At 54.9% G+C, this 25,715-nt stretch overlaps 1 protein-coding gene across 1 annotated transcript in view; it reads left to right on the forward strand.

The window, feature by feature from the left end:
- Positions 1-22,248, forward strand: part of LOC133346751 (BDNF/NT-3 growth factors receptor-like) — a 46,188-nt gene extending 23,940 nt beyond the window's left edge. Inside the window, exons 12-18 of the mRNA XM_061558602.1 lie at positions 10,046-10,134; positions 11,572-11,704; positions 13,584-13,714; positions 15,667-15,839; positions 16,149-16,380; positions 17,955-18,113; positions 18,975-22,248. Of these exons, the coding sequence (XP_061414586.1) occupies positions 10,046-10,134; positions 11,572-11,704; positions 13,584-13,714; positions 15,667-15,839; positions 16,149-16,380; positions 17,955-18,113; positions 18,975-19,160 (1,103 nt within the window). The 3' untranslated portion in view covers positions 19,161-22,248. The remainder of the gene's footprint in view (positions 1-10,045; positions 10,135-11,571; positions 11,705-13,583; positions 13,715-15,666; positions 15,840-16,148; positions 16,381-17,954; positions 18,114-18,974) is intronic.
- The last annotated feature ends 3,467 nt before the right edge of the window (positions 22,249-25,715 follow it).

Raw genomic sequence — 25,715 nt, forward strand, 5'->3', positions numbered from 1 at the left:
AAGACTTTTTGAATTGTTTTGATCCGGGGCCAAACAATTTTCTCTCTCTCCTGGATCGAGGAGTGGGGGGGGGGGGACAAAATCCATCGCTGCGCCAATTTCGGCCCCTCCGCTGGCAGCCGCTCGCGCCGGGGATGGGGATCGTTCTCGCGGTGACGGGGCAATTAAGCGCCGTCACCGAAACGACTCGGCGATTTACTCGAGCCATTAGAGGCGCGTAAATGAACGAGCGGTTCTGGCGCGCCTGCCCGCCCGCCCGCGAATTGCGAGCGAAGGTCGCCAATGACCTCCGCACGGGGCGGTTCGTTACGTTCGTTCGTCTTTTAGTCTCGGCTCCGGTTCGAGTGGCGTCCTTCGTTGGACCGGGTAATGTGACACGTTAGTATGACACGTTCGGCGAATATTAACTGATTTCATAATCATCATCAATTCTATGGCATCGCGAAGATAAGTCATCGATTCGTGAGACGTCAACCGGTGGCTGTTCTGTGTTGAAAAGTGTCTCCTGCCATAGGAATGTGGAGTTTCCACTGTTGGCTCAGGGTTGGCCATTAGAGGGGAGTGCCGTCCCACGCGCGTTTCAGTAGGGAGACACTCTTTCTTTAGGATTAAAAAAAACATGTTTTGAAGGGAGGGCAGCAGAAATGATATTCGCACAAAAGTTTAACTTTTTGACGTTTGACGGCTTAGTTTCGAGCAATCGTGACTCTCGGGGTTCGGTGCGTAGCTACAAGATACGAGCCGTCAGCGTGCGTTTGGCCAGTGGTTGGCTGGCCCTTTAAACCGACGGACATCAGCGCAGAGTGTCTCTAATGGAGATTTCATGGCTGTGATGGGGTCCAGCCGTGCGGGGTGGGGTCCAGAACATCCTCCAGCAGCAGACGGGGGGCAGACAATCTCCCGTGGGCCCTAACCTTGGCGCTAATGCTGCCCATAGTGCTAACCCCGACCCGAACCCCGAGCTCTAGCCCCATCCATAGCTCTCTAACCCATTCCCTAACCTCTTACTCTAACCCGAATGCTTGTTTTAACCCTAAGCAAAATGCGCACCCTCGCTAGAGCCCATCTGCTAGCCTTAACTTGTAATGCTAACCCTAACCATTAACCCGAACTCAAAAAGCAGTTTTCAGAACATTCTTTAGAACAGTTTTTTTGTTGTGTGTTGTCCTTCCCCCGCAACTCCAATTAGCACGGTTGGCTACGTACGGTGCGAAATAAGTTCAACGTATGTAAATACATACAACCGAGACTCTAATCTAAATGCAAACCCTAACAGTAACCCTGACCCCTGACCCCCAACCCGTAACTCTGTCGCTGGCCGGGAGGCAGTGCGGGGAGGCGCTCCCAGATTCAGCCGATCGCTCGATGGACCGACGGATCGCGCTGTGGCCTCCATTTAGGGCCGGGGGACCTCGATTCAGCGCCTTCGACGGAGGCAGCGTCTCTCGCGAGCGAGACCCGGGCCAAGTTGGTTCTCGACGGCAATCGGCAGGTCGAAGAGCAGCGTCGTTTTCCCCGCAAGTGTCAGAGACGGCGAGCCAGCGTGGCTGAGAGCCTAGGTTCCATTCCAGGCTTCCGCCACCTGTGATAAACAGCAGCTGCGTGCGTCGTTAGTTGATGGTCTCAGCCTGGTCACCATCATCAAATTCAGTTGAGGCTTTTCACCTTTTTCCCGGCACATTGCGGCTGGGAGGGCTGGAGAGTTTCTAAAGCCTTTGTGCCCCGTGATTGGCATGCGGCGAACATTTCCTTTACTCGTGCATATTTACACAACTCGGCAAATTGCTCCGTGATGGCGGCAGTGGTGGTAATGGTGGTGGTAACGTTGGTGGTGGTGGTAGCGGTGGTGGTGGTGGCGGCAACTTCCGGACTCGCAATCAGTGGGCGGACGTCTCCTCTTTGGCGTCGCGACGTGACTCCCGACAGCGGCACAATGGGGATGTTATTCCGGAGGTAAATAATCACGGACATTGAAAAACTCGAGAGAGGAAAATGAACACGACACGTTGCTCAACAAACCTGCAGCCGTCGTGGAGTCGCGCGAGGAGGCGACTGGGTGTGGACAGGCCGGGGGGGTCGTTGCCGAGCGGGCGGCGTGGCGGGAAGACGACGGCGGTTGTGGCCGACGGGCCGAGGGTGTGGAGGCAGCTGTGGGCCGCGGGAGGGAGGGTGGGGGGTGGGCACGCGGTTGACGGCTAAATGGAGAGCGGAGCGAGTTAAATCAATCACCACCAATTTCCCGAGAAGGATGGCGACGGGACGCCGGGCGCGCGCGTGCCGTGCCGTGCCGCCCGTTAGCCGATAGGTATTTGCGAGCGGTCGATCATTAACGCGACCCCGCGGCCCCCCGTTTCGAACGCCCCCCCCACCCCCGCATCGTGTAACGCGGCGCTCTGCTCCGGTGACGCTAAATTTGCTCTGACTTTAATCCCTAATGAAACGGCTAATTGCATTTGCCAAGTCGCGCCCAAAGTGATTGGCTTTCGGCAAAGTGGCTGCGAATTAATAGGGTAGGGTTTTTTTCTTTCGAGTGAAGCCGGACGCACGGATGGACACTCGGACAGACGCACGCTCGTATTCACGGACGCACGCACGGACAAACGGACGGGAGGCACAATTGTTGGTGCGCGTGGCCCTGACATCTGACGGGGGGGAGGGGGGGCTTGGCTCTGAAGTGGAAATTTAATTTCAGGAATTCTATCCGTCTCATCAATTGGAGAGTTTCATCGATAGAGCGGCTTTTATTTAACAAAGAGTCGAATGAAAAGGCCATGAAGAAGAAAAGAGGGTAACAAAAATATATACACTGGCAGCAAAGGTAAAAGCTCTTTAGCTCGGCTGAAGATTCTGAGGTTTTATTTTATTTTCGACGTGAACACGTGCGCGCGTGACCTAAGCAGCTGGAGTCTGGGCCAACTCTTCTCCCCCTGCCAAGGATCAACCCCCCACCCCTTCTACCGCCCCCCAAACCCTACCGACCCCCCCCCCTTTCCATACATGACCCGGCTGCCACGTGTGAGACATCAGGCGGAACCAAACACTCAGTACAGGGGTTCAAGGGTCCAGGGGTCCATGGGTCTCTCCGAGTCTTACAGCTCCCTGCAGGATCCCGGAGGTTACAACCGTTACAGCTACTGCCTGCCATGGCTATTAATTTGCAAGGACCAGTAATTGTCATGGCAACTCTCTGCCAAGGCTGCGGGTTGCCATGGCCATTAACTGCCTTCTTCTTCCTCTCTCTGGCGTTGTTCCCACTCACGTGGGGTCGGTGTTCCCCTCTCTCCAACCACTCCTGTCCTCGACCATCATCATCACCATCATCATCTTCCAAGGAGGGGGGGGGGGCGGTCCATCACATAATTTAAGGGGGTCCCATCATTTAAAGATATGTAGATATGGCCCTACATTCATATTTTCAATAAAAAATAAACATTAAATGTATTTTCGATGGCAACTATCAATAAAATACGACATTTCAGCCTCACTGTCCCTCCATTGGACCCCCACCGTTGGCAGCGGTGGCTCCTGACTCTGTCGTTGGAAGCGCCATGGCTCCCAACTGCCACGGCTCCCAACTTCCACAGCCCCCAATTGCCACGGCCCCCAACTGTCACGGCCCCCAATTGCCAAGGCCCTCAACTGCCACGGCCCCCAACTGCCACGGCCCCCAACTGCCACGGCCTCCAACTGCCACGGCCTCCAACTGTCACGGCTCTCAACTGCCACGACACCCAACTGCCAGGGCACCCAACTGCCACGGCCCACAACTACCACGGCCCTCAACTGCCACGGCCCACAACTACCACGGCCCCCAACTGCCACGGCACCCAACTGCCACGGCCCTCAACTGCCACGGCCCACAACTACCACGGCCCCCAACTGCCACGGCCCCCAAATGGAATGACCGCCAACTGCCAAGACCACCAACTGCCTCGGTCCACAACTCCACGGCCCCCAACTGCCACGGCCCCCAACTGCAATGGCCCCCAACTGTCCAGACCTCAACTGCCACGGCCCCCAACTGCCACGGCCCCCAATTGCCAAGGTCCCCAACTGCCACGGCCCCCAAATGCCACGACTCCCAACTGCCAAGGTCCCAAACTGCAAAAGTCCCAAACTGCCACGGCCCCCAAATGCCACGGCCCCAAATGCCACGGCTCACAACTGCCACGGCTTTCAATCTGCCATGGCTCCAGACCTCGACATTGGCATTTAGCTCCTGAACATTGCCACACGCAAGACGACGAAGCACCACAGAGTGGAACAAACGCGGACGTCCAGAAATAAACCTTTCCAAACCACGGCACGCCGCATCCATTACAAACCTCTCGCTTTGCACTGTACCCTACGACGAGTAAAGCGCACCTACTCCAGTCTTACCGGCAATCTAGGCTCAACGTCGAGTGACAAAGGAAAACCTCGGTCCCACCTTTTGGAAGGTTCCTCATTTCCTAGTTGGAACGATTCCCTGAAATGAACGGCGACGCGGGAGACGTTCTCGAAGGCTCGGGCGTTCGCTCGCTCGCTGTCGTTCGCTCGGCAGAGAGGAGACGCGTGCATTATTTATGAACCGAGAGGCTCCGTGCAATTTGCAGCCCCGAGCGTGCGAGTTAATAAATGGCTCCGATAGGTGTTGGCTAAATCCACAGCCGGCAGCTTCAAACGGCGAGACGAGTAATTTAAGGGCTCAAACCATTTAGCGGCGTGCGTTTTAATGGGAAAATCTCTACTGGGTGGGGGAAGGAGAGAGGAGAGAGAGAGAGCGAGTGAGAGTGGAGGGAGAGTAATTGCCATCGAGGGAGAGAGCTGCGGGGAAAAAAAACGTAACAAGGAAACGAGAGTGGCTCTGGCCCTCCTAATTATCGACAATAATTACCCGACACGAGCGCGCTATCGACCGCGTGACTCCACCGCTCGCTCAGCTGCCACGCGCGCCAACGCGAGCCTGAAACTCGCTCTCAGGGTGGATACCGAGGTGCCTCGAAGGGAGGCAGTACAGCAAGAAGGTTGCTGACCGGCTGCACGTGTTTCACCGGATCTCTGCGGTTAAACGAAGGGTGAGCCTGGACAGTACTCGGATGGGTGACCGCCAGGCATAACATGTGTTGTATGCTACGTGGTGGGCAGCAAATGATAGTGGAGTAAAATATGTTGCTGTACTGTATCCCTATGCTCCCGTGGATACGCTGCGCACATCACCTATCCGCACCAACCAGCGTGGTGAAGTATGGTCAAATAACCCCCACGGCCCGTATGGCGCGGAGAGGCCCTCATCCTGCAGTGGATTGACAAAGGGGCTGTACACGTACTGCCACGTGCACACTCACTTCCGTGGCCAGGACCACGCAACTCAGTTTCAAAATGAACCAACACTCACCGCCCCGCATTCGCTGATGAGTCTTAATCGGGATGAAGCCCTGACCAATCCCCCTCCCTGGCACTTTCCATTCTACCTTCGGCAAAAATAATCCCTCCTCTTCCCTCCGATCTAACGGTGCGTAACATCTTCACTCTTACACAAACGTATTCATTTGGCAACGTTGATACTGCTGCTGCTTCCGTTGCGTTGGCAGTGGTGCACGAACACCACCACCACCAACAACTCCACACATCCGTCGTGTGCGTGTGTGTGGCATTAAAGGGAAAAATATACAACAGGCGACTTTTTGGCCAGTGGCTCTTGTTCTCGACGTGCTCTGAAGAAGGGCCATTGCCAGAAACGTCGCCCTCATTAAATGTTTTTTCTTCTTCTTTAAGGCCGCAGTGTTATTGGCAAAGCTGTTGGGTAAAAAATAATGTTTACACTGCGTCTCGAGTCACATTGAGAGAGGCGCGGTCACGTCGAGACCAATCGCAAGTTGGACTCGTCTTGAATTGTGGCTATAGATCATATCTACGGCTGACTCTCCACAAATGAGTAGTTATTTCATCGACAACTGAGAGATGGTGATGATGATCGTGATGATCATAATGCCCTGAGGTGACCTCCGACCAAGATTTGAACTCGCAACATATCCAACTGCGTGTTTTGTGCTCTAACCGCCGCATCACACAGCGGGATAATGTCGTCGTCATTACGAAAATTACATTTGGGATAAATACGTGTTCCGGGTGACTCAGAGGTCAGATATGCTACTTTAGGTGGCCCAGGTCTAACTTACAAATGAGGCGCTATTTAAAAAAAAAACACACACAAGGATGAACAATCATGCAGACGCATGATGGATTCTGTCATGCCTCCCACCGCGCGTTTGTTTCCGGGGAACAATGAATGAGCGATAATAGAATTTCGTTCGGAGCCGCGCAACGAGATTGCATGACACGGGGTCAATAATTTTAGCGCTGGTTTTATTTTATTCTTCTCCCAAGTTTGGGCCAACGCTCTGATCAGTGTGGCTGGATTTCTCCCTCGGGTGACTCCGTGGCGACAAACGCGACTCTGCTAAACTTTCATTCGCATTTGACCATCTTTACCATTCTCTCTGGTTCTTTCGGTAATGTAAAGTAGATAGAAAATAATAATAACATAAACACGACGTCATCAGGTGACGCTTGTGTTGCGACCGAAGCGTCGTGTTTCTTTTATTATTCTTTCTACCTACGTGACTTTACCGAAAGAACCAGAGAGAATGGTTTCCTGCAGTCACGAAAGCTTCAAATCGAGATCTTTACCATTGCTGCTGTCGCTCCACGCCCCAGACATGGATTCAACTTGTCCAGGTAGAGACAGACAAACATGCGGACCCAACGCGTCGACGACGCTTGTCGGCGGGGGAGCTCTCCTGGAAGAGAGCGAGTCGAGCGGCGATCGAAGGGGGCGAGCGTGCGCCGCGAGGGGGAAGCGAAGGAGGTCACCGCGCCCTCCGCGGGGCGATCGATGGCACGTGGGGACGCCACCACGCCTCGGCGGGCCCCCTTCCGGATTACCACCGCGAACGTCGCCCCTCTTGTTCGCCTTCTTTTTAAAATTATTTGAGATTTTTTTTTTTGTATTATGTCGGGGAAGCTTGTCCTGCCGTTGTTGCACTTAGCCCGACCATCGGTCCCTTATTGCTTGGACGAGTTTCTGTCTCCCGCTTGGAGCTGGAGGTCCCCCCCCAACCCCTCCCCCTGTCCCCCCCCCACCCCTCCCCCGGCCCCCACCCCTCCTCCCACCCCGCCTTTCTCCGTCCGGTTGTTCTGGAGTCAAGGAGAATGGTGGCTGGGTTCACAGACACGCACGCGCGTGTCTGTGTGTGCCCCTGTGTGAGCGTGGAGGGAGCGGTGCTGTAGCGGTTCGCGACCCCAGTTCCATTGGCGCTCACGGCCACCAACACCATTGACGATTATCTGAATCGGTCCTGTGCCTCCCCTAGGTCGACTCAGCCTCACAAATAAACACGAGGTATGGTGTGTAAACCTAAGCACGGGGGGAGACAAAGGCGGCCTTGAGTGGTGTTGGCCACCCACCCCCTCATGTGCCGTGCCGGTTTTCATAGGTACTTGCTAACAGCACTTGCCCCATTAGTCTGTAAAGGCGACACGGGGGGTCTTTGTATGGGTACAGTACACATACTTTAGCGACGTTTAATTCAATGCTCGGACGCAGTTAACAAGCAGCGGCGAGTGACATCTGACCCGATTGTGGGCGTCCCCTAGGTCAACTCGGTCTTAAAAACGTAACCCAGGCACAGGTTGTGTGGCCAACACCAACGCGGGCGTCATGGCGAGCGTGGCCCTCTTACCAACCCCACGAGCTCTTGCGATGGCGGCCTTGATGGGCTGCCCGCTGAACCGGTTTCCTTGCGCCGGACTCGTTTTGAGTTCCAACTGAACGGAGCGGAGGGATAAGCAAGTGGAGGTGGTGGGGTGTGGGAGGGGGGGCAGATTTGTTCCAAGAAGTGTCTTGCGTTTCTGTCGACCGGCTCCCCTATTCTCCTCCCCCCCCAAATTTTCACGAGATGTCATCTGCGCAAATAAATAACCTCCACTTCAGCACATTCCTGCCGCCGGGGCTCGTTACGGAGCCGCCGGCTCCTCGGATCAACTCGCGCGACTTCATCCGCACGGCCGCGTGGGGCTCGGCGGAGCGCTTCGGGGTGGGTGGGAGGGTGGCGGCCGGCCCTGATGGAATATTTATTTTTAAAACACGGAATTCATGGAGCCCAAGTGCTCGCTTCGTTGATTTCCGTGCCTCTTTCCAACCGGTTTTATTCCGACAGCGCGATTCGGCGCCACGAGGTGAAGCGTTCCCATGGGGACTGTCGCAGCGAGCCGGTGGGGGGGGGGGCACAACTCCCCCCCCCACCCTCGCGTTAGGAGTACTGCTCGCGGAAGCGGCTATCATGGAACAACTTCTGGAGGTTCCTTGAAGGGACCTCGTTTTCATCGATTGGCGGCGGGTGCTGCGCCGTCGCGCGAAAGGGTGCTGATACTTCGGCCCGTGAAGAAAATAGACGAAAGCGATCTGGTGCACTTGACGACGACATGAGAGATTGCTGCCAGAGAGATGTGGCACGACTTGGCACAAGACAGAGAGGAAAGTGGAAACAAATGACGAAATGTGCAGTGGACACCTATGGGATATCTGCCCATGGATCGTGATGAAGATGACGTACCGTCGGGCGTCGCGCACTCCCCGTGACAGAGAAACGTTCATCATGTCGGAAGCAGCAGCAGCTGCAGCAGCAGTCAAACCGATATTTTTATTCTGTGACCTGGACCTTTGCCAAATTAATTGAGAATTAAAATGCATTACGATTGTTACATTTTTTGTGTAGCAACTCGCTCGCTACACTTGACCTTAATCAGGGGCGGCTGAAACTTGTGGGTTTTTTTTCTGGCTGTCACGATTATTCTGTGATTATGATGGGTCTTCTCATCGTTTGCAAGTCTGAGTTTTGGCGGCTGAGACCCAGCTTCAAACCCAGGGTCTCAGCTGTGCGGGCCGCGCGTCTCTTACCCCTGAGCTGATTTAATTATCGCAGAGCAACGCGACTCCACCCACGTTGTAATTCTTGACCGAAGGCTACAGCCCTGATTGGTTGACACATTGTGTGCCCAGGCAAAGCAGCCGCTGCATGATTCTATTAAACGAGTGTCCGTATCTTTGAAGTGTTAGAAACGGCCGTCCGTAATGGTATAACCGCACGTCTAGCAAAGATAAATTATTCATAATCAACGTTTTTGGGTTTAGATCGCGTTTATTTATAAATGTGTCGTAACCCTCCACCACCCGACACGGCCAATCAGTAAAAATGTGTCACGTTGACAAAGACAAATAGTTCACTGCTTTAGCCCACCGGTGTGTTGAAGCCACAACATTTACAATTTGAGTACGACGTTTCGCTGGTAATTGCAACCAGCGTCATCGGGCAATTCGCCATTCTGGCAATTACCAGCGAAACGTCGTACTCAAATTGTAAATGTTGTGGCTTCAACACACCGGTGGGCTAAAGCAGTGAACTATTTGTCTTTGTCAACGTGACACATTTTTACTGATTGGCCGTGTCGGGTGGTGGAGGGTTACGACACATTTATAAATAAACGCGATCTAAACCCAAAAACGTTGATTATGAATAACATTGGTCGCGAAAGCCTACGTGTTAAACAAAGAGAAATTAGTTTGACCGAGAGCCCTGGGCTGATCGACGAGTAGCTGATGGCCCAGCTAAACTCAGCACCTCTGCTTTTTGTTTAAAGTTGTTCACCCAGGAAAGTCTCACCGAGTCTCAAGACTGTTTTTCTCCATGGCCTACCCTCCTTTGAATGACGTCACGGGATCTTTAACGTTCATTGTGGAGCGGCACGGCGCGTGCTTTATGGTGAATACGCGGCGGTATTCACCAGGGCTGCCTGCCGCAATCAGAGACCGAACCTCTACAACGAGCGGCAAACCCTTAAAAGTTAACCTCTAGAATAAAATGTCGGTTTCCTCTCCTTCATTATATTTGCAATCCGCGAATGTTTCCCGTGCCTCGACGAACCGACGGCGGTGTTGTTGACGTGGCTACTGTGGTTGTTGTTGTTGTTGACGTTGTTGTGGCTGTTGTTGTGGCTGATGCAGGCGGCTGTAAGATGCTCTCTGACGAAGACTCGGCAAGTCCCCTCCACCACCCTCCTCCTCCGCACGCCGCCACCCACCCCCCTTCGCAGGTGAGGGCACGCCCGTCCGGCCACACGGGGCGGCGGCCACACCACACCACCGGCTAACTTTGCCGATCGCCGGATCCACTGAGCGATGCCCAATCCAAGTATCACACCCAGGGTTGAACCGAACAGAGGCTCCGCCACACCAGGTTCGACCACACCGTAGGTCCTGGCCACACTGAGCAGTGACCTCACCGACGAATGGCCAAACTGTTGTCACAGCCACGTGGAAGGCAGGCCACACCGATATCCAGCCACGGCAAAAACACGCTGCATCCTGGGCCACAGCGAGTGTGCTGGAGAGGCCGAGGCATGGCCCCACCAAAGCGCCAAGCCTGTCAACCGCAACCACAGAACCCTGCGGTCAGCAGTGACCTCCTCACCCACATCCTCACCTCAACGCTCACCTCAGCGACCCCTCGTTTACCAAGCCGCACTCTCCTGACCCCTCAGCGTGACCCCGCGCCCCGCCGACCACGTGCTCCGTTGACCACCTCACCCGGGAGCCGCCGTCGATACGAAACGAGAGCCCCGTTCCGATGGGCCGTGCGGAGTTGTCGCCAATTCCAGCATGATGTGATGTGGGTTCGTGGAGCGAGCGAGTAAGTGTGACCGCATCTCTTTAGATGGCGTCTTAATTGTTTCGAGGAGGTGGGGGCGGTGGTGATGCAGGGGGGCGGAAGGGAGTGAATGTTCACACCGCGGAGGAGATGGTGGTGAGGCCCACTTCACGTTGACGCTACTCGTACGTGTGTGTGTGTGTATGTCTGCGTGTGTGTGTATGTCTGCGTGTGTGTGTATGTCTGTGTGTGTATGTCTGCGTGTGTATGTGTGTGTACGTGTGTGTGTATGTCTGCGTGTGTGTGTATGTCTGTGTGTGTATGTCTGCGTGTGTATACGTGTGTGTGTACGTGTGTGTGTATGTCTGCGTGTGTGTGTATGTCTGTGTGTGTGTACCTTTGTGTGTGTGTATGTGTGTGTATGTCTGCGTGTGTGTGTATGGCTGTGTGTGTGTACGTTTGTGTGTGTGTATGTCTTCGTGTGTATGTGTGTGTGGGTATGTCTGTGTGTGTGTGTGTGGGTATGTCTGTGTGTGTGTGGGTATGTCTGTGTGTGTGTGGGGAGCGGTGGCATTGCGATTAGCGCGCTGCTCTACGAACCCGGCGACACGAGTTCGATTTCCGCTCACGGCCAACACCAGTGACGATTATCTGAACCGGTTCTGGGCCTTCCCTAGGTCGACTCAGCCTCAAATGAGTACCTGGTGCGGTGTGTAAACATTGTCACTGCGGAGACAAAGGCGGCCGGGCGTGGTGCTGGCCAACCGCCCCTTCGTGTGCCGTGCCGGCCTTCAATAAGTGCTCGCGAACAGCACTTGGCCCAACAGTCTCTTGAAGGCTATACGGAGGATCTTTGCCTTGTGTCTGTGTCTGCGCGCGCCAGGCCGTGATGTCGCGCTCGCTCTCCCTGGACGGGGCGTCGGACGCGGTGGTGATCGGCATGACGCGGATTCCCGTCATCGAGAACCCCCAGTACTTCCGCCAGACCGACCCCCTCCTCAAGGCCAGCGACACCTGTGAGAGCTCCCTCCCTCCCCACCTCCCTCACCACCATCACCACCACAACCACCACCACCACCACAACCACCGCCACGTCCCCGTGCCCCCGGCACCGCTCGCTCTAGCATGCTGGCCGTGTCCACGTCTCTTCTCTATCGCTGCCACCACTCAGCCCGACCCACGTGACCAAGCAGTCTGACCGGCGGTCGTGGCAAGAGAGAGCTTATCGCAGTGTCCGTACAACACGCTGGACTTCTTTCGCACCGTACATAGCCAACCGTGCCAATCGGAGGGGCGGTGGTTGGTTTGCTGAGCGAATTTAAAACCGGGAAGGGGGGGGGTCAGAGGGTCAAGCACATAGAAGGAAACTGGGGGGCATGTCCCCCCCATTGCTTGCCCAGCTTCCCCATGGAATCGTCGTCGCTAGGTGCAGGGGTGGGGGCAGAGACCCCCCCCCCCACTCCCCCCCCCCCCCCACCAGACTCTGCTGCATAGCCACGGGAGAGCACGGAGCCTCTGGGAGATGCAATTATCAACTTTTATTAACGAGAGCCAGGACCATTTCATTACTTTGCTACGCCAACATAAACAACGCTGATAAAAATACTCCACGCGGCCGTCACCCCCCCCTACCCTCCCCACCAACCAGCCACCCGACGCGCTCTCCGCACTCTGAGTTGCTGATGTACCCTGCGGCAAGACGCGAGAGACGAAAAATGAAATATTCATGGCGTCAGTGGCGAGCGATCGTGCGGGGTGACTTCTCGACAAAAACAGCAACAAACAACGACCACAACTATGACTAACAGCGGCTGGCGTTAAACAAAAAAAAAACCGAACAATCAAAGCCAAAGGTTTTCAGTGTCCTGTCAGCGCCGTTAATTTGCGAGCGCCTATTGAGGCTGGCACCGGCATGGGAGCGAAGTGGCGAGGCCAGAGTCGTGCCCGACCACCCTCGTCGCGCCAGCGCCGATGTTTTCCCACGCACGCGTGTGCGGTATAAAGACAAAGATCCCCCCCCCCCGATATAGCCTATGCAGGCTGTGCGGGCAAGTGCTATAAGCGAGCCCCAACACAGGCCAGCACGGCGCACGAGGCGGACGGTGTTGTCCAACGCCACGCCCGGCTGGCCGGCCGCCTTTGTCTCCCCAGTGGTGTTGTTTACAACGCACGAGGTACTCGTTTAAAGCTGAGTCGACCTAAGGGGAGATCCCGGACCGGTTCAGATATTCGGGTTCATAGTGCAGCACGCAAACCACGACACGACCGCTCTCCCCATGCTTACACGTACACGTGCACAAACGCGCACGCACGCATGTGAGCCAATTTCGTAATTGCAAGCGTGGCGAATCCTCGGTGGGACCAGGCGGGTGGGTGGGCCACGTTGCCAAGCTCGCAAACACGGAAACACGCACGGTTCGAATGTCACGGATCTACCCGGGAAGGCCTCGCCTGAGTCTCGAGGTTTGTTGTCAGGAGGGTCTTGCTCCGCCGGGATGGCTTTCGCTATTTTTGATTTCGATGTCTGCTAACCGGAGAAGTTGGTTTCGATTTTGCGATGAAAATTCGGACGGCAGTAACCGTTCGCGCACGCGTGAATCGAGCCGTGCACGAGCACGTGCGCCATGAAGAAGGCCCATTGCCCGAAACGTCGCTGATTATAGACGTTCCCTTTTTAAGGCCACACACAGTGTTCTAGACATGGAACGCGTTGATCTCTGTTATGTTTGTCTTAGCTTGCGCGGCACCACTGCCAACGCAGTGCGTCACCGAGCGTATTGTTGACATCCTCGCTGCCTCCTCCCGACACGTGCCACGTCCCCCCCCCCGTGCCCACCCCCACCCCTGTACCCCCTCCTCTCCTGCCCCCCCCCCCTCCGTGTCCCCCCACCGCAGTCGTGCAGCACATCACGCGGAGGGACATCGTGCTGAAGAGCGAGCTGGGGGAGGGAGCCTTCGGGAAAGTCTTCCTGGCCGAGTGCTTCAACCTGAGCGCTGAGAAGGAGAGCATCCTGGTGGCCGTCAAGGTGCCGCGGCACGAACACCGCGCCAACACGATCACCCCGCCAACACGCACACCGCGCCAACACGCACACCGCGCCAACACGAACACCGTGCCAAAGCGTTACGCCTACCGTTGGAGTGAAATCCCATCGCAACAGGACAAAGGCTCACGGGCTGCCAGCAAACAAATAGATTTGGCAATACAAGACGCAGATCCCCCCCGTATAGCCTTTAACAGACTGTTCGGGGATAAGTGCTGTTTGCGAGCGCCTCTGAAGGCCGACACGGCGCACGATTGCCAGCATCACGCCCGGCCGCCCTCGTGTCTCCGCCGCGCTCCGTCTTTGTTTCACTGCTGCCCGTTGGGATGGCCACATTATTCTCAACCCTTTTGAGTCGGTGGCCGAAATCACCCCAACAAACCGTGCGAGCGCCGTTAACGCATCATCATCATCATCGCCGCCGTCGGCCGTGCCCCATCCACGATCCGACAGTGGCCTGCAGACTCTGCACTCCCTCTGGCACAGCGAGGAGCGGGCGGGCGAGCGAGCGGGCGAGCTCCACGGTTTCGTTTCCGTAACGATCCGCAACCGGCCACCGTTCGGCCTCTCTCTGACGGCGGAACGGCGGCGCAGGTGTTACGTTTTCCCTCGGATCCTTCCCGAAGGCCCTGCCCCCTGGTGCCGCGAGGAAGTGGCGGAAACTTTCCACAGCGTTCTGCGTCCGAACCGTTTCGGGCTGTGCCCCAAGAATTTTGTTTTGTTTTTGTGACCGCTCTTTTTATTCGAAGAAAAATTGTGGAACGAGGCAATTACACTTTGCGGCTGGCCGGGAGACAGCGGCACGCTCCCAGAGCAACGGCGGCAACGATGCGAAGTGGAATCGGACAAATGTGGCAATGTAGGCCCGAGAGAGAGATACTCGAGACTTGAGGCTCGGTGAGGCTTTGCAGGATAAATAAATCACGTTATTATTGTTCTGAAGGCAGCTGGGGACGGCCCCGGTCCCACGTTGAGCCGCGTCGGGTTGTTGTTGTGCCGTTACCCGCGCGCTCCCCCCACCCACCAGCCACGGTCTGCCGAGACGAGCCGAGAGATTTCTCGCGACGATGCCGCCGCTGCCGTAATGAATTGCAGACCTTGAACTCGGCTCGCTGCGACTTGAGCTCGCCGCTCCGACCCGACGTTTTATTTAAAAAAAAACCCTAAAAATGCTTCTCCCAAAAATATAAATATATTAACTTTTTCAAAAAAAGTTTTTTTGTTACACTCCCCCTCGTTACTTTGTACTTCCATTATTTCTCCTTCGATTTGTGCCGCGCGTCGTGACGACCCGAAGCAGAAGCGACTCCAAAAATGGAGACGTCACGCGCCGGCGTTCGAGCGCGGGGTCTCGCGCGCGACGGCGCTGTCCCTGTGCCCCGATGGCCATTAGCGACTCACCTCACCCTGCCTCGCATGGCCACCGTGGTCACCCTGCTCCTGCTCGTCCGTGTCTACCAGTCCACCAGTCGTCCGTGTCTACCAGTCCACCAGTCGTCCGTGTCTACCAGTCGTCCGTGTCCACCAGTCGTCCGTGTCTATCAGTCCACCAGTCTCCCGTGCGACTCGCCTTGACCAGAGCAACTGGACAGCCCTCTTAACACGTGATAAGTGCTCGCTAACAGCACTTGCCACGAGAGTCTGTTGAAGGCAAACACGGAGGGATCTTTCTCTTTGTTGCATCGCTAGAGATGGTCGTTGATTTAAAAATCCTTTATCCAGCAGTGGATTGATCCTGACATTGATGATGATGACGATAACGATGACGACAATGATGATGACGATCACGAACATTATGGCGACGATGACAATGGTGACGATGATAATGACGAAATTAATGACGACAATGATGATTATAACGACGACGATAACGAAAAGGATGGCGGCGCCGCCGACGAGGAGGATGACGAGGGTGCGTGTGTGTGTGCGAGCAGACCCTGAAGGACGGCAGCGACGCGGCGAGGAAGGACTTCCAGCGCGAGGCGGAGCTGCTGACGAACCTGCGGCACGAGCACATCGTGCGCTTCCACGGCGTGTGCGTGGACGGGGAGCCGCTCGGCATGGTGTTCGAGTACATGCGCCACGGAGACCTCAACAAGTTCCTCAGGCGAGCCGCGCCATGCGCTGCCGCGCCGCCCGGCGCTCGACGACATCTTGCACTCAACAACACCCTGTGCTCAACAACACCCTCACTCAACACCCTGTATTCAACGACACCCTGCGTGGCTGACGATCGTGATGATGTTTGGTTGTGACTGTGATGGTGATGATGTTGATGCTGATGATGAAGACAACAACGCTGCTGCTGCTGATGATCATTATACTGAAGCTGATCATGATGATCGTGATGATGATCGTGATGATGATCGTGATGATGACCGTGACGATGACCGCGACGATAACCGTGATGACGCAGGGCTCATGGGCCGGACGCCGCGTTCCTGTCGGAGCGGGCGGGCGAGCGCCTCTCCCCGGGCCAGATGCTGCACCTGGGTCGCCAGGTGGCGGCCGGCGTGGCCTACCTGGCGTCGCAGCACTTCGTGCACCGCGACCTCGCCACGCGCAACTGCCTCGTCGGCGAGTGCCTGCTCGTCAAGATCGGAGACTTTGGCATGTCCCGCGACGTCTACAGCACCGACTACTACCGAGTACGACCCCCGCCCATCGTTGCCATCATTGTCATCGTCGTCAGGTTCATCATCAGCATCGTCATCGTCATGATAATCATCGTCATCAAGATTGTCATCATCAGGATCGTCGTCATCATCGTCATTGTCATCCTTGTCATCATCGTCATTGTCATCAGGATTATCATCATCGTTGTTGTTGTTGTTGTCATGGTCAATATTGTCAAATTATTAGTCATCATTGTCATGATGATCAATGTCATCGCTATTGTAATCTTAAACGCCATCATTGTCATCGTAATCCCTACAAGAAGTACAACCACATTGGAAGCATTTAACTCTCATGGTGCAATGTTGAGGCTTGTCTCCTGCCATGGGAATGTAGAATTTCCACCACTCGCTTTTGAGTGCTTATCTCACCGGGCGCCCGTGCAGTCTTGCGCGAGCGGGTCGTCACTTTCATTGCGATTTGATTTGTCAAGAGGAGGTCATCCTTTGGCAGTCGGGGTCACGGGGTCGCGACCCCTCACTTGACGCTAATGCTTCTTCGACGAGCGAGAGAAAAATACAAAAGTAAATCAATAAGAGGGAGAACATCACCACCACCAACAACAAAAAACAACAACAGCAACGACGACATCAACAACAACAACACCAACAACACGAACAACGCCAGCAACACCACCAACAATAACAACAAAAGACTCGTAATAGGCACAGTGGCCTGGTAATAATAATAATAAGCCTCACCGAATCCCAAGACTCCATTTCAAAGAGGGTGTTGCCCTCTTTGGGATATTTTGCCATGATTTCCAATAGTGGTGAGAATCGCCTCATGAACGAATCTCTCATGATAGCCAGATGGCTTGCAGAGAACCTCTGTCTTGGAGAAGTCAATGTCATGTGAGCCCACTGAATTGTAACAGTGATCTGCCACGGCGCCCAGCTTATATATATATGCTCCAAGCTCGTGTGCTGTTTCATTCAGACTCTGTCGCCTCGACGGACCTGGTTTTCACCTGAGGACGGCTGCTTGCGTTGTGGCCGAAACGTCGTGAGAATTATTTTATTGTTTTTTATTTTATTATTTTCTTACTTCCCTTCTACGTGACTTTACCGAAAGAACCAAGAAGATGAGTTCAAGTTCCCACTCACAGTCAACACCGGTGACGAATATCTGAACCAGTTTGGGTGCTGTGTCTCGGTCATCATCAGCACTGGGGAGACAGTGGTGGTGGTGTTAGCCACACCATCTCCTTGTAGTTGTTCGCTCGCAACACTTGCCTCCACAGGCTACACGGGGGATCTTTGTCTTTGTGTGTGGGATGGAGATGTGGGAGTGGGGGGTGGGGACGGCGGCAGGTGCCAAAGTGGCTCTTCAGTCCCCACGGTGCAGACTCGCTGATGGCCAGATCTGTTCACTTAGCAGGCGGGTGGCACGGAGGTCGAGCGCCGTGCCGGCACGGACAGAATCCGGGGTTCCAATCCGGCCTTCAGCCGCTGCCCGTCCATCGTGCGCGCGTAGCGCGTGTGCGCGAGCCGTCGTGCTGTACCCCCGGGTTCACGTGACACGCGCGTGTGCACGTGGGGCACAGGTCGGGGGCCACACGATGCTGCCCATTCGTTGGATGCCCCCCGAGAGCATCATGTACCGCAAGTTCACGACAGAGAGCGACGTGTGGAGCCTCGGGGTCGTGCTCTGGGAGATCTTCACTTTCGGCAAGCAGCCCTGGTACCAGCTCTCCAACAACGAGGTGAGCGTGTGGGCGGAGAGTGAGAGAAAGAGTGTGAGAGAGAGTGTGAGAGAGAGAGTGTGAGAGAGAGAGTGTGAGAGAGAGAGTGTGAGAGAGAGAGTGTGAGAGTGAGAGAGTGAGAGAGAGAGTGTGAGAGAGAGAGAGAGAGTGTGAGAGAGAGTGTGAGAGAGAGTGTGAGAGAGAGAGAGTGTGAGAGAGAGAGTGTGAGAGAGAGAGTGTGAGAGAGAGAGTGTGAGAGAGAGAGTGTGAGAGAGAGAGTGTGAGAGTGAGAGAGTGAGAGAGAGAGTGTGAGAGAGAGTGTGAGAGAGAGAGAGTGTGAGAGAGAGTGTGAGAGAGAGAGTGTGAGAGAGAGAGAGTGTGAGAGAGAGAGTGTGAGAGAGAGAGTGTGAGAGAGAGAGTGTGAGAGAGTGGTGCATCTGCCAGTCATCTCAGTCAGGCAACCCATCGCACCTGGGTCTGTCCCGTGACCTGTCAACAGCCAGCCTTCCGCACTTCACGTGACGGACTCAAATTGCACTTCGCCTGGCACAGGCGCCGTGGTGACGTCACCGCCACTTCCCGGCGCCGCTGCAGCCGAGGGGGGGGGGGGGTTTACAGCAACGAGATGAGAGCAGTTCGTGTGCAGGAGCACGAGGGGTTGTCGAGTGCGAGGGATGGCGACGCCTTTGGCGCATCCGTCACCCATCCACGGATAGCGCGTGGCCACGTGGTGATGACGACGACGATGCAATCTTAGCCGGGGATGGGGGCGGGGGGGTGATTCGAACCCAGCGCCGTTCGCACGTTCAAGATAATCGCTCGGTACCCAGTCAATCCCTTCGGCTACTGCCCCCCGCGCCCCCCGCTCCCCTCTCCACGCAGGTGGTGGAGTGCATCACCCAGGGCCGCGTGCTGGAGCGCCCTCGCACCTGCCCCACGCTCGTCTACGAGCTCATGCTGGGCTGCTGGCGCCGCGAGCCGCAGCAGCGGCTCAAGATCGGGGCCATCGAGGAGCAGCTGTTGGCGCTCGCCAAGTCGTCGCCGCCATACGTGCACGTAATCGCGTGAGGGACGGCCACGCCATCGCTCGCTTGGGGAGTGTCACCTGTGGGGGGGGGGGTGGGGGTCGGGCGACGTGGTCTCGCTTTTGGAGACCACGTGGTGCGTCGCTCTTGTGTGACGTCACCTGGGTCGCCTGGGGGTCGGGTGACACCTTGCATGAAAGATCGCTCGGGGCATCGCCTCAGCCGCCGCATGGGTCATCGCGTGAGACACCGTGCGATGGGACGGGCGATGGCTCACGCGAGAGATCGCCTGGTCATCGCTCGCGATGTCACCTGGCTACTTACCTGTGACATCACTGGGGACATCGTCTAGGGCAGGTGATTTATCTCTAGAGACATCATCGTCTGGGGTTTCACTTCAGCCATCGCCTGGGTCATCACCTGCTGCATCACCAGGGAGAGGTGATGAGTTCTCACTACGAGAAATTATTTGGTCATCGCGTCAATTACTTGTGACATCACCAGGGTCATTCGCCAGTGGGGACCTCGTGGAAGGGTCGAGAGAGTGACGGCTGATGTGTGGAGGTCCCGAGAGGATTAGAGTGGGATCGTGTGATGGTGGTGATGAAGGTGATGAAGGTGATGATGATGCCGATGATGTTTGAAACCACTACCCCGGGACACACACTGCACTTGCTCTATACCCTAAAGTATTACCGTAGCTAATTCCAGTCGTCGTGGTGGTGGTAGTAATTCTCGTGTGCTCGCCACCGGTGTATCAACTTGCGAAGTCTCGGCGGGCCGGAGGATATTTATTATTTATTTACTTACATACCAACACGAGAACAACGCTGCTACTGATCAGAAATGCCTCTGATCTGCACGCTGACGAATCGCTTCATCGCTGCACCTGCGAGCACACAAACCTCACCGTGGCGACGCATCGTGAGCGCACACCTCATCCAGCGAATCTCACGCGCGGTGAGAAACGCGAGGCAAGTCTCCGTCGGCCGACGTCGGCTTCGTGCCGTGGCGCTCTGCACCTCGGCTCCGCTCTTTGTGTATCGCAACTCCACTCCTCGCGACCGGCCACGGTCCACACGTTAACGCGTCATCTTAATATAAATATATACACACAGTATGCCGTATTAGCGTTCCAAAGACAAACTATTACATCTATTCAAATACTTTACCAGGTAAGGCCCACTGAGCAATATAGCTCCTTTCTCAGAAGCGACTTGGCTATCACAAATGAAAGCGCCACGAAGTGGCTCATCGTCGTGTGGACATTTACAGCAGCCGAATACTCTTAAAGGCACGTTTCTCAGTGTGCAGGGGAAAATCCACAATGTGCGCCTTTACACGCCGCACGCACCTGATGATTGGTATACAACACCAACAAGTCGGAGATCGTGCGAGACAGACGGGGGGGCGGGGGCGGTGACGTGGTCTCGTGGCGGTGGCGCCGTTCGCCGCTCGCTGCAGAGGTGTCACGGTTTGAATCGGGTTGGCCGCCCTGGTTAATACTGCGTTGTATCAGAACGCACAACGATACTACGCCCCATCTACTGCTTATCCCTTGAGGTCATTCGCAGGAGTTAGGCCATTGTGATGTCCGGTGTCATTGTGATGTCCGGTGTCAGGGTCCAAATTCGCCCAATTCTAAAATGAATCCGCACATGACTCAATCTGGACCGTGCGTATCGATCAATCGGCCGCTACTAGCAGCAGACGAATCGCCTCGCTCGCGCTTGCAAACGAGACTCCTATCTTGGTCTCTTGAGATCTCACCTGGTCCAACAAAACCAACGTGTCTGCACGTGTGCGTCACACTGTAACGTAACGCAATCGCGCGTGCGTACGTGGCACGTGCGTACCCATCATCAGGCGCGTGCAGCGTGTACAGAAGTTGAATAAAACAATATATGTACTTGGTCGACACGGTGTGGGTCGCGAGAACTTAATTTTTGTTTGAGAAGGCCTCTAGCTGTGGAGCATCAATGGGTGTAATGATCTTCATTGAGCGGCCTGCAGGGACGCGTACACACACACACGCGTGCGCGCATATATAAATATTACACACGAGTATAAATAAGTGTAAATTATAACCAGACGTATCAATCGCTTCCTTCACAGATGAATGTTTAACGCTTCGTGTGAGTGAGTAAATTGTAATGATCATAGTCTCGAGACGAACACTGACAATCGTATGGGGGGGGGGGGGAGGGGGGGGGGGGGCTTACCTGTTGGAGTTACCTCGCTGTGGGCGTGTAACCCACCCGCTCTGTACAAACTGAGATTCTCAAAACGACGATTTGAATTGTTCGGCTCAGCCTTAACGAAGCACGCACTGCGGCAAATAGAGCATCCTCGTTATCACTGGATCCATCAGATCGCCACTCGTTAATCAGAAATGGCATCGTCGTCGTTATAATCAATGTCGTCACCATCAACATAATCATCTATCGGTGATCTTGATCATAACTCATCATCATCATCATCCAATCGTCATCATCCATCGATTAGCGCTGTAGGTACCATCATCATAACCTTCCATCGCAACATTGTCTTCGTCATCACCATGATCCTATTCCATTGATTGTTTTCATCCACAATCATCCTCGCTCATCATCAATAATCGTAGTCAACATTATTAATCAATTATGATCATCATAATCATCTTCTCAATCATCCATCACCAAGATCATCGTCATGATTATTATAGTTATCATCCACCAATCGTGTTATAATCAATTCAATAATCATCGTAGTCATCGTCATCATCATCGACATCAATCCAGCTTCATCATTATAGTCATCATTCATAAATCAAAATCTTAATAAATCACCACCATCATGGTAATCACCGCCACGTACGCCACGCTGTGTGCACTCTGATCATCCAGAGTCCCTCTGTGAGCGGACAGTCGCTCACGACCCCTCACCCCTCCCCTACCTCACCCCTCCTCCCTCACCCCTCCTCCCTCACCCCTCCCCTTCCTCACCCTGCCCCTCCCTCACCCCTCCTCCCTCACCCCTCCTCCCTCACCCCTCCCCTTCCTCACCCTTCCCCTCCCTCACCCCTCCCCTACCTCACCCCTCCTCCCTCACCCCTCCCCTACCCCACCCCTCCCCTACCTCACCCCTCCCCTACCTCACCCCTCCCCTACCTCACCCCTCCCCTCCCTCACCCTTCCTCCCTCACCCCTCCCCTACCCCACCCCTCCCCTACCTCACCCCTCCCCTACCTCACCCCTCCCCTCCCTCACCCCTCCCCTTCCTCACCCCTCCCCTACCTCACCCCTCCTCACTCACCCCTCCTCCCCGACCCCCTCCCCCTCCTCACTCACCCCTCCTCACTCACCCCTCCCCTACCTCACCCCTCCTCCCTCACCCCTCCCCTACCTCACCCCTCCCCTCCCTCACCCTTCCTCCCTCACCCCTCCCCTACCCCACCCCTCCCCTACCTCACCCCTCCCCTACCTCACCCCTCCCCTCCCTCACCCCTCCCCTTCCTCACCCCTCCCCTACCTCACCCCTCCTCACTCACCCCTCCTCCCCCACCCCCTCCCCCTCCTCACTCACCCCTCCTCCCCCACCCCCTCCCCCTCCTCACTCACCCCTCCTCCCCCACCCCCTCCCCGTGTCGCTACCCCAAGCACAAGTGACCGCGGCTCCTCGGCGCGTGTCTGTACAGCACTCGTGTACTTACATGTATGTATCATGTATGTACTTATGTGTATGGTGTATGTACTCATATGACGTACGTATGACGCGCGTGTCATCGTCGTGTGCCTGCGAAACGCCAAATAAAATCATCGTGAACGCTGCTTCGCTGGGTGCTGTGGTTTATTGTTTTGAGAGAAACAAAAAATGTGGATTATCCAGTGTGCTTCAACATTTTTTAAAACACTTATATGGTGCTATCGTTTTTAATGGGAAAATAACGGATAATACACGGTAACGTGATAACAAATGTCACGTTAACAGCTTCAAAAAGTCAAAGAATCTCCCACTTGTTCGCCGTCGTTGTCAACACGTGGCCTGGAATCTTCTCCAGGTGGTCTCCAGAGCCCGGAAGCGGCACATGCCTCGTGGCGTCGTTGCAAATTCTCGGAAGTGTTCACATGTTTTTGAAGCACCCCGCACTTCCACTCGCTTACCCATGGGAGCCTCGCTGAGTCTCACGACTCGCTCTCAGGAGGGTCGTGCCCATTGCGTCCGCGCCGTCGCGGGTGAGGATCGCTGCGTACAGGACCATGGCGGGGATACTTTTGCGGAGGTGGGGCACATTTGGACCGCAGTGGTAGGTGGTGGGTGGGTGGGGGGGCTGCTACTCTTGCGATCAACGTCACGAGATCTTGAACGTCTCCCGTGAAGCAGGCGGCGCGTCAGTGTCACGATGTGTCAAACCGTGAGCACGCGTGATTATATCAGGTGTTAGAATCGCGTTGAGTTATTTTCTTACTCGCGTTTGGCTCTGCGCAGCGCCCTTGTGATCTCTGGGCGATACGCGCTTGAGAAGTGAAAGTTATTAAATTATTGCTCTTTTTTAGAATCGAACCGCGAACCTCCCCAACCAGAAGCGGCGAAGGCGCTGTGATTGATATCGTCTGTTTGTCTGCTGCTGCTGATAATAATGATGATGATGAAGTGTCTTCAAATAACTCCCACGACCAACACGGCTCGTGGAGGCCCTCGTCCAGAAGCGGATGAGCAAAGGGTCGTCAATTATCGTAACATGTTCGCTGCAAAGGTAAAGGTGGAGCCCCAACGGCGGAGCCAGGATTTTCAGGTAGGGGGGGCAACCCCTCCAGCAATGAAGAATGATATAGGAGTTGTTAGTAAGTGAGGACTTATTAGTAAGTAAGGAGTTGTTAGTGAGTAAGGAGTTGTTAGTAAGGACTTGTTAGTAAGTAAGGAGTTGATAGTTGTTTTTTTACCCTTCTATCTGGCAACTAAACTGATACCTTTTTACAAGGAGTCATGTTTGCATAAACCGCAATACCTGCAGTCATAATACAAACAAAAGACATAACTCTGATAATATGCACTGTCCTTGAAGTTGATTGGTCCACACCCGAGACAGCTTTCCTTAGAGCCTAGTATCACATGGGTTGGACCAGATGACGCCAAAAAACGCAGATAGAAGGGTAAAAACTAATTATCATATTTTTACTGGCAAATGAGGTTCCCATAGTGTAAGTAAGGAGTTGTTATGAGTAAGGAGTTGTTAGTAAGTAAGGAGTTGTTAGTGAGTAAGGAGTTGTTAGTAAGGACTTGCTAGTAAGTAAGGACTTGTCCCTTGCTTTTTATTAAACGCGTGTGCGGCGATGGCGCAGCCATCGATCAAGGGTCGAATTCGAACCGCGTCGTGTGATCGGCATCGCGCTCGCTGAAGGTGAATGCCTTCAGGGAAGACGCGGACTGGATATAACCGCTTTGTCGTGACTTATTGCCAATTATGGACTCAGACTATTGTCCAATCATCTAATAGAGTCCCTGGCACGTAATAATATGCTACACAGTGGCAATGGGGGTCGCAAAATGCCGATTTATTACTAATAAACCCCAATGATCCGATCGAAATTAGGGATTTCGATCGGATCATTGGGGGAGCACGTGCCACCCCCAGCCCTGCAATGTCCTGCTCACGCCGCTGCTGACGGAAGGGCCTCCACGGGAACCTTCACCTTGAGAGCGTGAACGGCACGTGTGGCCTCCTCCTCCTGCACGCTGGCCAGACGGGCTGGAAGAGAGTATACCCCACCGCACGCGACCTGCCCATCGACTCACCCTGGTGTTACTCATTCATATCGCTCGCTGGCTGCACAGAAGCCGTGGGGCGGCGGTGGGGGGGGGGGTTGAATTAATTTGCACCATTATATTAACTGGCGGGCCGGGAGATGGAACCGGCGACCCCTGCATTGTGCTGACCACTGCATCACCGTCGGCACCGCCCCCCTGGCTAATGCCGGCACAGAATCGGGGCTCGCTGATGGAGAGGTGGAGGTGGGAGGCGGAGACGCGGGCGGACATGTCCGCAGTAATGGGGAACGGAGTCGTTGTTGTGGCGCATGATGTGGTTGCTGTTGTTGTGCATGATGTGGTTGTTGCTGTTGTTGTTGATGCGGTTGTCGTCGTTGTTGTTGTTGTTGTGACAGCTCATTTGAGCTTATTAGAGCAGATCAATGAGCGTTTCCCATTACCGCGACTTGCAATGCAACCCCCACAGCACACGCGCCACCCCCCTCTGTGTGTGTGCGCGTGTGTGTGTGTGCGCGTGTTAGGAGGGGAGAGAGAGAGAGAGACAGAGTTGAGAAGAAGGGATGGAAGGGAAGCTGGGCGCGGGGAGAGAGAAGAGAGAGCGGGCGGGGGAGATGTTAAGAAGAAGGAGGAAGAGAGAACGAGAGGGGCAAGAGAGAGGTCAGACAGAGAGAGAGGGGGAAAAGGAGAGTGAAGGGAGAGTGAAAGAGTAAAAGGAGACTAGGTGGGAGCGAGGGAGGGAGGAGACGAGATACAGAGAGAGGCGAGAGTAAATAGATAGTGAAATAAGTGAGAACCAAGTTGCTGTACTGCACTGAACCGGCCCCACGTTGCTGGTGGAAAGCTCCTGTTT

Source organism: Lethenteron reissneri, chromosome 24 (assembly GCF_015708825.2).
Source record: "Lethenteron reissneri isolate LAM-NWPU_2019-01 chromosome 24, ASM1570882v1, whole genome shotgun sequence".
Lineage (NCBI taxonomy): Eukaryota > Metazoa > Chordata > Hyperoartia > Petromyzontiformes > Petromyzontidae > Lethenteron > Lethenteron reissneri.